Source organism: Sinocyclocheilus anshuiensis, unplaced genomic scaffold (genome assembly GCF_001515605.1).
Source record: "Sinocyclocheilus anshuiensis isolate Anshui unplaced genomic scaffold, SAMN03320099.WGS_v1.1 scaffold205, whole genome shotgun sequence".
In the NCBI taxonomy this organism is placed as follows: Eukaryota; Metazoa; Chordata; class Actinopteri; order Cypriniformes; family Cyprinidae; genus Sinocyclocheilus; species Sinocyclocheilus anshuiensis.
Window position 1 is genome coordinate 2,881,659 of NW_015536497.1, and position 11,521 is coordinate 2,893,179.

General features: G+C 34.2%; 1 protein-coding gene across 1 annotated transcript in view; it reads right to left on the reverse strand.

The window, feature by feature from the left end:
* The window catches only part of LOC107688005 (protein unc-13 homolog B-like), a 100,877-nt gene that overhangs the window by 58,795 nt on the left and 30,561 nt on the right, over positions 1-11,521 (reverse strand). The window contains exons 4-6 of the mRNA XM_016485548.1: positions 4,396-4,513; positions 4,107-4,230; positions 1,259-1,332 (exon numbers count right to left, since the gene is read on the reverse strand). Of these exons, the coding sequence (XP_016341034.1) occupies positions 1,259-1,332; positions 4,107-4,230; positions 4,396-4,513 (316 nt within the window). The remainder of the gene's footprint in view (positions 1-1,258; positions 1,333-4,106; positions 4,231-4,395; positions 4,514-11,521) is intronic.

Consider the following 11,521-nt stretch of genomic DNA (forward strand, 5'->3'; position numbering starts at 1 on the left):
AATTGTACTCGTAAAATTTGTCCCATTTGTCACATCACAGGACCATTTAAAGTGAATTAGTGAAGTTCTAGCCAAAGTTTAGACACATTACTTATACACTCTTTAAATACCAAAAATCTGTATGATGATTATAATACTAGGTCCTAGACAACTACCAATATGTGTATTTCATTAAACAGTCACAACAATGCACAGCAAATATAACTGCTCAGAACACACACATGCTGATCGCATACCAAAGCTGTGATAATAATTATTAAATAACCAAGAGGGAAACAGGAAAAAAAAAAAACATTAAAAATATGATTGACCTACATTTATAACTCAGTCTACAACAAATCTACCTACCATATACATATTTAATATAAGAATTTATAAGTGTCGAAAGTAACCGAATAGCCTTGATGAGGAAAAACTGGATAATTATGAATTTATTGTGTCTTACAAAGGGGATGATTATAATGGTGGTTGAGATGTAAATGATATTAACCCATTTCAAATTAGATTCAAATAATACTATTATATTACAAACTTAAAATTAATATTACTGAATAATTGACACCTACAGTATATGGTACTAATTCTTTTAGATGTCAGGAATGATATGCGTTTAAAGCAGAAAATCAATGTAGTATATACAGTGGGTATGGAAAGTATTCAGACCCCCTTAAATTTTTCACTAAGTGACCTGAAATAAATATTTTTTACTAAAATATCTTAAATATATTATTTAAATAAAATATTATAATATTAACTATCAATATTTTTTCTTTTTATTTATATATAATTTTTTTTTTTTTTTTACAAAAAGCAGAAAGATAATTAGTGTTACAATTACACAAACTCTCACAGCTATGATCTTGTATAAAACAGATATTAGTTTAAAATCGTAGGCATCAACTTTTTAGACAAAAGAAACATAATAGACATTAAAAAAAATTATTCTCTCAAAATTATTCTAGTGTTTATAGGTATGATCATATTACTCCACAGTAAAGTATATAATGCTGAGCAATGCTAAATAAAGCAATATTGTGATTCTGGTAAACACTGCCCACACTTCCTTTTTAGATGCAAATTACAACGGCAACTGTAGCCAAACGCAATGTAAATGCATTCAGAAAATTGTCATGCAACCTCTTCTCATATAATTATACGCAATGACAGTCAGTGTGGACTCTTGTTTGGTATGGTAAGTCCCCATGTACTGAAATATTGAAGGCATGCAGTTGTTTAGCTGCACATGCACAGGTCTTACCTCATCATGAATGCCCATAGTATTGATGCGTTCCAATTTGCCGGTCCAGTATCGAGCCTCATCCTCTGGGATTTCTGCACAAGTGGTAGACAGTCATGAGTGTTGCAGTCCAAGACATAAAACCTCATGCAGACTATTTACATGTGCCAAGACGTTATGTATTCAGACCTTTTAAATGTATAATGAGCTACTTGGCCGAGGGACCTCAAAAATAGTCTGTCAGTTAAAAAACAGAGCATTACATGACACTTCACTTTAAAAGCAAGTATAGGAACAAAGGGATGTTGTGCTGTCAGACTGAAGCTCTATTTGAACTGAAGCTCTAAGCTCTATTCGTTCAAACCGAAAATACTTGTTACTTAGCAAACAAACCATGATTGCATTACCTGTGCATTGATAAAAATACACTATTCACAAACATAGTTCAACAAAAAGCCATACAGGTAGGGGAAAACCACTTTTACTTACACAACTGAAATCATTTTCATTGTTTAGTCGGCAAAGCAAAGAAACTTGATTTGTTTTCAAACCAAATCTACAGTAAAGCACATTCATAGGTAGTTTGAAATCAGATTAAGAAATCGGTTTCATTAGTTGCAGTCTGAACAGCAAAGAAATATGTTTGCAAACCTGATCTAAGGCACATTCATATGAAGTTTGAAACCAGATTAAATCTGGACAATTAAGACTCTTTCATGTTTTATAGTCATTGCCATGACAGCTATACTATTAAAAAAGTACATATTTTTTGAAGTTGTAAATTAACAAAGTTACCTAAAAATTTTCTTTCTACTTTAAAATTCCATGTTTATTTCATTGTTGCTTGCCGTTTCTTTGAAACAGTTTTCACTCAGGAATTGCTAGTAAATTGTTTTACAATGTGATATAGATATATTGATCACTGACTTTGTCTGAACAATCGGATCCGATTTCATTGCAAAATGGCAGACTGTCAGTGCTGAAGACCAAATTTGAAAACAAATTGGAATTGGGTGCAATGTTAACAAAGCCTCAGATACTGTGTGCAGCATCCTTTGAAGGCACATGGGACACTGCACATGAGGAGAGTAGCTTCAAAGTGCTGGGATAAAACAGTCTGGTTTATGAATGGGATCAATGGCAGGTATCCAGGCCAAATGTGCCACTTACGAAGGTTCGACCTTTCACATCCCAACAATCTGCAGCGTGTGCACCGCCGCACACTTTATTTACAGCCCATAGCTCCACTCACAATGGATACACAGCTGGCAAAATTTTATTATTATTTTTGTTAAGAGGAGCAAATCAAAGTGATAATTCAACCAGCTCAAATCTCCTTTTATGTCTCTGCAACATAGATCCTAGTAACTCTAGGTTACAGAGAAAAGGCCCTTTCTCAGAAAACCGTGCCATTAATTTCTAAAAAGTTAGTTTGTTTTTACTTATTTAATTTGAAATGCTACAAAAAATTACCCACTTTTTATCATTATAACAGTGCATGCTAGATAAAGCGGTTTTGGAGAGACAGTCTGAAAACTGTTTTATTAAAAAGCAAGCAGATGCTTGAAGGAGATTCACTCAACCTTGATGACATTCAACAAATCAATGGAAACCAAAAGCACTGGAGGCAGATGGGATTGATCTCAAGCAGCTGCATATCCATACAACAGATCAGAAATGTGGAAGACAAAAGAACAAGTTCTGAAAAATGTCTACGCTGCTCTTTTACATTAAATTAATGCAGACAGATGCAAATTAGGAGCTGTCACAATTTCTCATTTTGTGTTCCTCTAAAGAAAGATAGTTTGGAATGAGATGAAAGCATGTACACTACCGTTCAAAAAAAAATTTTTTTTAAAGAAGACTCTTCAGCTCACCAAGGCTGCATTTATTTGATCGAAAATACAGTAAAAACAGTCATATTATGAAATATTATTACAATTTAAAATGACTGTTTTCTATTTTGATATAAAAGGTAATTTATTCCTGTGATGCAAAGCTGAATTTTCAGCATCATTACTCCAGTCTTCAGTGTCACATGATCCTTCAGAAATCATTCTGATATGCTGATTTGCTGCTCAAATTATCATTTTTATTATCATCAATGTTGTGCTGTTTAATATTTTGGTGGAAACCATGATAATGTTTTTTCAGGATTCTTTGGTGAATAGAAAGTTAAAAAGAGCATAATTCATTTGAAACAAAAATCTACTGTAACATTATAAATATCTTTACTGTCAATTTTGATAATCTTTATGCGTCCTTGATTTTTGTGCATATCTGATTGGAATCCAATCACATGAATCCAAATCACATGAAATCTGAATTTTTACAAATCCATTTCAAGCTACATTCATATCTGGTTTGAAATTTTATTAAAATTGCATTTCTGGAAATCCATTTCAGTCTGACCGCTCAGATCAAATTTTTTGTCACTTTTCAGAGCACAGTATAAATCCATGAATTCCACCTTCTTAAGCTTCTGCAACTGCCTCATAAGACGTCTGAATCCAGTGCGACGGCAACATGTTGTCATGTTGTAAGACAACCTCCGCATAGCAAACTGTATTGCTGTTATTTTTGTTTTTAGCATAAGCATACCAATGCAACGTCGTTGCCATAGAAACCAGTGCAGATATTCAGTAAAAACGAAAGAGTGCTATGGGGCACAAAAATCGGATCTGAACATTTGCGATGCACCATGATATCAGATTCCAACCGGATACATAAATATTCGGATTTGGACTGACAGTCTGAACAAAGCTTTTATGACCCCAAACTTTTGAACAGCTGTGTAAATTATGACAAACAAGATGAAATTATGTACTTTTTTAAATAATACAAATCAATTTTAAAGAGTCAATCTCACCGAAGGGCAGTTCAAAGCGAGAGTCCAGTAGGACTCGATGTGGCGTTGGGTTTTTAGTTCCATAAATCTCATCTGCCTTCATCAGAACTTCAGAGTCCAGAAATATCCATTCGCCAGGGCCCTCCTGTTCAGAGGAAAGGTTATTCATTACAGCATAAACATATCAAAGAGAGGAATCTTTAGGACATCTTGATGCTTGATGACCTAGTTCGCAGAAATTAAACCGCTAAAAATGTCAGAATTAATTTTATCAGGGAATGATTTTGAGAGATGTGCAGGACTTCCTGACCTCCTCTGAATGGCAGATGCTTTTGAGTGGAATCCAGGCTGTTCCTAACATGGTGTCCCAGATGAGACCTTTGTTCCACACCTCTACAATCAGGCCCAGGTCCAGCCGGCTGATCTCACTGAAGGTCACACACACAACAGAAAGATGCTTCAATAGAGAACATTTAGTTTTTTTGTTGTTGTTGTTTTGTTAATAGTTTCTTTAAGGAACTATTTTGTTGGAACCTTTTCAGCCTTAAATAAAATGAATAAAAGGGATACACTACCATTCAAAAGTTTGGGGTCAGATTTTTTGGTGATAGAAATTAATAAAAATTAATCAATAGTGACTGTAGAGACATCTATAATGTTACAAAATATTTCCTTTTCAATGCTGTTCTTTTTGTCTGTTTGTCAAAGAATGCTGAAAAAAAGTGTATCAGTTTTCACAAAAATATTAAGCAGCACAAATGTTTTCAACAATGATAAGAAATGTTTCTTGAGCAGCAAATCAGAATGATTAGAATGATTTCTGAAAGATCATGTGACACTGAAGACCGGAGTAATGATGCTGAAAATTCAGCTTTGACCAAAGGAATAAATTACATTTTAATAGGCTTTATAAGAAAATAGAATCAGCTACTTTAAAATGTAATAATGTTACAATATTACTGTTTTTACTGTATTTTTTATCAAATAAATGGATCCTTGGTGAGCTTAAAAGACGTCTTTCCAAAATTCTTTTGAATGGTAGTGTAGACAAAAAAACTGAGCAATGCGTTGATAGATGACCTTTCATAACCTTGCACCACTGCTTCAGTTTATTGAGATATGATCTCCATATTTTTACAGACCGTGGACCACTTCACAACACTACCAAATGATCAAGAACAAAAGCAGCTGAAACAGGTCTAATTAGCTTGATCTTCTTCGTCTCGGTCTTTTATAAGATCCCAGGTGCAGTGTAGGATTATTCAGACAAAGATTAAGAAAAGCATTATACAGTTGACTCAAACATGCAGTAAAAAGCATAATAAACTAGATCTGAATATGTATTTATTTATTACAAAAGTTGCCTCCTCGATTTTAAGATTTGCTTAGTAGTCCTTATGGCACCAGTGGGGATTTTAATATGAGATTCAAGTAAGAAACACACTTTTTCTATGCATTTTATTAGGGATGCACCGATACCAGTATCGGGCCCGATACTGAGCTCCTGTACTCATACTCGTTAAAATGCCCCGATACCAAACGCCGATACTTTATCCTACAGCAGGTAAAAGTCTCGTCACTTAGAAAAGAAATATCACACTCTACAAATGCACAAAACATTTTTTATGCAAGTTTGACAACACTGTGTTTGAGAAGCTTAGAGAAACGCTTACTGCAAATATTCAAAATGACGTTAATTGATATTTAACGCAGTTTGTTTGTGTAACAAGTCAAATTAGTTCAAATCACTACACAAATGCTTAAGTCTGACCTGCAAAATCACATACAGTGTAAAACTTAAATTAATATTTGCACTGGTAGAATCGCTGGTAGAACGAATTCACACCATCTGCTAACAGGATGCAAGGCTTTTGTACAACTGAATGAGACAAACATGGCTTTTATCTGCCGCTCTGCTTGTTATAAATAGAGAAGACTAAAGCACACACGAGCGCGGCACCTAAAGAGGACCATTTGGAAATCCATTCATTATTCATTTAGCCTTTCAATTGTCTCCACAGAGCGGTGAGGATGAGATGGTTCTAGACCCCCAGAGAGCAGCTTGTTTGCTTATCTGATATTTCTTTTTTTTTGCACTTGTTCATTTTCCAGAACACGGCAAGCAACGATGGGCTGAGTAATTATTAATTGATAGGTTGCTATAGAGACAGATAGAGCTTGCTGACGCCATGTATGCATGCAAAAAAATGCAGGTCCGGAGAGACGTGATGTCTCAAACTCACCCGCAGGGTCCTACAGAGGTTCAGACAGAAGAGCTGAACTTGTGACACATCTGAATGATACAATAACTCTGCCCTTTTATCAAACAAACAAAACAGTCGTAATCCCATCGGCAATATGGTTATATCGTCATAATTATTTAAGCTAGTCAAACAGGATCAGAAAGAGGGCAAACTTTACCTTAATGGACTGATTTTGTTCAAAGGAAATGTAGACAACATTTTGCTAACTATTCTGTAAGGCAACACTGCTACATTACATAATGTTTAACCAATCTCGAGTTAATGTGCACTCAAATACATTGAAGCACTAATAATAATGCTTTTATTTGATGTAGGGGTTTATTCAAATCATTTAACATTATATGGACATGAATGACACTTCAAATCGTGGCTTGTTTAGGAAATAGCTACATAAAAAGTGATAAGACTTGCATTTTTCACGCTTGAATATCACATTACGACAGAAGTTAAAAACAGTTATCTTTCTTTGTGTTTTAAGTTAGCATTCAGTTACTAAGCAGTTTTACTAACAGTTTAGCCTACTAGTTTAGCATAGTGCTAAATGGTTAAGAAAAAGCTTGTTTAGGTAGCACAAGATATGTTATAATTTAATGAGAATGAATCAAAACACATTGTTCATAAAACACTATTTCAATGTAAATAATTTGTAAAAAAAAAAAAAAAAAAAAAAAACATTTTTTTCAATTGTGTATATATATATATATATATATATATATACACAAACAAAGAAAAACAAGTAGAATAGAAAGCTAGAGTTTTTTTTTTTTTTTTAATTTTAAAAAAAAAAAAAAAAAAAAAAAACATTCTTTTACATTCAATTCAAGGCTACAATTTATGTACCAATCGTTTTAGGAAAGATTTACACAAAAGAAAAATCGTTCTGCTCATATTTCATAAATAAGGCAGGAAGATGTACAAATCTACATCTAAAGAACTTGGTAATAATAATTATTATATACACTACTGTTCAAAAGTTTGTGGTCAGCAAGAAAAGAATGCATTAAACTGATTTTTTTTTTTTAAAGACAGCATAGACATTTATAATGTTGCCAAAGACTTCCATTTCAAATAAATACTTTTTTTATTGAACTTTGTTCAATCAGAGAATCCTGAAAAACAAAAAAGAAATGCATCACGGTTTTCATAAAAATATTAAGCAGCACAACGGTTTTCAACACTGATAATAATAAATGTTTCTTGTGCATCAAATCAGCATATTAAAATGATTTCTGAAGGATCATGCGAGAATAAAGACTGGAGTAATGATGCTAAAATACAGCTTTGCATCACAGGAATAAATTACATTTTAATATGTATTCAAATAGAAAATGGTTATTTTGAATAGTAATAATATTTCACGATATTACGGTTTGTACTGTATTTTTTCATCAGATAAATGCAGCCTTTGTGAACACAAAAGACTTCTTTCAAACAAACCTTACTGACTCAAACTTTTGAATCATGTATGACATAAATAATGGGATTGTCTTGAGATGGATTATATGTGATGTACAAAATGACTCTTTCACAGTAACACTTTAAGAATTTATTCAGGAAACATATCACATAATATATAATCAATAATCAATACATAATCAGTCTCTACTCATCGTCCATCCCCTTTTCATTTATTAGTCCCACAGGGATCAAGGATTATTTCATTAACCTGACGCTGCTTTCCAATGCTCCTCTGAGAGCAAAGACACACAAAGCTTGACTAGATTTAAGGGCTCTGTTCAATTATGAGGACATCTGGCTTTCCGAGGTTTCATTACCACAAGAAAGCATGAAGTTATCAATGGGAATGAGGTTATATTACTGTCCCTGTAGACATGCCTTAAATTCATTAGGCTCGGGGCAAAATTGTACCACAGTTTATGCAGCAAACTTTCAGTATTTCATTCACTACAATGTGAGGCAAGGTAGGTTCATCCACGTTAGGGACTTTGTGATGTTTCCCAAAGGCCTGATGAATTATGAAGAGTAGTAAAACCATTACTAGTTTATATAGAGCTTTTGCGTTTTTCTATAGAAGCAGATGTTTCTATAGAAGCTATAATCAGTGTGTTTTCTACTTCATTATTTAAAAAAAATAATAATAAAATAATAGACTAATTTCTGGTGAAGAACTACACTACCCATAATTCTGAAGCAAAATCGACCAATCAAATAAGTCACTGTTAACATGGAAACCAGAACTACACAGTAAATAAATAAATAAATAAATAAATGAATGAATATTTTTATTTTTTTCAATGACCTATAGTCACTATTTTATCACTGTTGTTGACTGAATGACATCAATCCCAATGGCTCATAAATTTTATGGAAGTTGTTCATTCAGTCATAAAAAAAAAACAGTAAAGATCATGCCTTCCCTATTTCAACATGTGCATAGATATAATTGAGGAAGAAAACATTTTTAATATGCAAACAAAAATTGTGTCAATTTGGTTGAGTACTACGGTGGCCGAGAGAGCTCTACATGCTGCAAATGAAAAAAACACATGCAAATGACCAGCAAATTAAGAAAACATCTTCATTAGTTTGACAAAACATGCACTGCAAATACTCACAACACAACAAAATACAGAAATGCGCTGCAAATACAGAAACGTGCTGCAAAAACGCACAACACCACCAAATACAGAAACGCGCTGCAAATACAGAAACGTGCTGCAAATATAGAAACGTGCTGCAAAACGCACAACACAACCAAATACAGAAACGTGCTGTAAATACAGAAACGCGCTGCAAATACTCCCAACACAACCAAATACAGAAATGCGCTGCAAAAACTCACAACACAACCAAATACAGAAACGCGCTGCAAATACTCCCAACACAACCAAATACAGAAACGCGCTGCAAAAACTCACAACACAACCAAATACAGAAATGCACTGCAAATACAGAAACGCGTTGCAAAAACTCACAACACAACCAAACGCACTGCAAATATGCACAGACCACATCGGAAATATTTAAGGGAACCACAAGCTTTTCAATGTCTGCTCTGAAAGGTGAGATTTTACTTTATTTTAACATCCTGATCATATAATTCCTTAGCTTTTTTGCTATATTATTAGCCTAAATAAGCTGACGAAATAAACAATTATTGTAACTGTGAAACAAAGTAAGCTGGCTAACTTTTACAACTTCCCTTACGAAAATTAACTATGGTTACTATACTATAAACACATGGTTACTATAGTTACACCATGGTAATCACAAATTACACTATAGTTTAACCATGGTATTTATGTGGTTACATAAATTGTAACCACATGGTTAATTTTCGTAAGGGTTGTTGGGGTCCCCCTGGAACATTTCCATTGTGGTCTGTGCTATTTGCAACGCTTTTCTGTATTTGGTCATGTTGTGCGCATTTGCAGCACATTTCTGTATTTGCAGCACCTTTCTGTATTTGGTTGTGTTGTGAGTATTTGCAGTGCATTTCTGTAGTTTAGTACTCACATGCTGTGACCGCCGCTTTCTGCCCGTGTGCGCTCAGAAAACATTATATCATAAGTTTAAAACGCATGATTTCAGCACGATGAACATGATAATCAGAACCAAAACAGATGTTTTTAGCAGGTCCGAGCTGTAATGGCGCAGCTCTATTCTGGAAAAGGGGGCGGGGAGCAGCAGCTCATTTGCATTTAAAGACACAGGCCTGAAAAACAGCGTGTTTCTGCTTCCACTCAAAATAGGCATTTTCAAAATGATATAATAAATGATCTGTGGAGTATTTTGAGCTGAAACTTCACAGACACATTCTGGGGACACCAGAGAGTTATATTACATATTGTAAAAAGGGGCATAATATGTCACCTTTAAGTTGCAGCGTGTTGAGCTCTCTCGGCCACTGTAGACTACCACTAATCTAGTATTATGTTACAACAAGTATAAATGTATAAAATGTTTAAATAGTCCAAGAAAATTCAAGATTACATACAGAGAAGTCCAACAAGTTTAAAACAACAGTAGAGATAAGTGGAGAAACTATAGACAGCCACATCCCAGTGACTATACAAACAAAGACACACATGCAGCACTTGAGACAGAACGCATGGATGTAATATGAGGACAGGGTGGAATCGAAATAAACGGATAATCTCTGAGAGAAAACAAATGAGTGACAAGGAACACAGAGCCAGTTTCATTTCCTAGAGCAAAGCCACCTGTCTTTGGCACAGGAAAAAAAAAAAGTTATTGGGAATTTGGCATGTTCTCTGGGTGGCAGCCATAAAGCCAATATCAGTATTTTCCGAACTACATTCTTTAAAAAAAAAAAAATTGTATATACACTACTTTTTGTTATTAAATGCATTTATATCAAATATTGAAACCAACAAAAACCAAGGCCGAATGTACACTGTCATGCAATATTCACTGAAACACGAATTTTGTTGCACACATATAAAAAAAAAAGTTTTTTTACATGCAACTAATGTCACTTTCAAGCATGGTTCTACATCTGAAACTATCTGATCATCTGCCCTACACTTGTATCCGTATCCTATTCCCCCTTTTTTCTTCAGAATTTTTCCTCATTGTTGGAACAAACAGGTACAATGCCTTGCGAAAGTATTCATACCCCATTATTTTTTTCACATTTTGTTATGTTGCTGCCTTATGTTAAACTGCTTTAAATTACTTTTTTTCCACATCAATCTACACTCCATACACCATACTGACAAAGCAAAAACAGAATTGTCACAACTTCGTAAATTTATTAAAAATAAAAAAACTGAAGTACGTACATTACATAAGTATTCATACCCTTAACTAAATATTTCGCTGAAGCACCTTTACAGTCTCAAGTCTTTTTTTGTTTAATGCGACAAGCTTTGATCATCATCATTTGGCAATTATCTGCCATTCTTCTCCTCACCTGTTCACCTCTCAAGCTCTGTCAGGTTGGATGGGGGCAAATTCACATTTTCAAGTTTCTCCAGAATTATTTGATTGGGTTAGGACATTCACAGAGTTGTCTATAAGCCACTCTTGCTGTGTGCATAGGGTCAATGTTCTGTTGGAAGGTAAACCTTCTGCCCAGTCTGAGGTTCTGAATGCTCTGAACTAGGTTTTTATTAAGGCTATCTCAATATTTTGGTGCATTGAGCTTTTCTTCTATTCTGAAAAACAGCCCCACAGCATGAGGCTGCT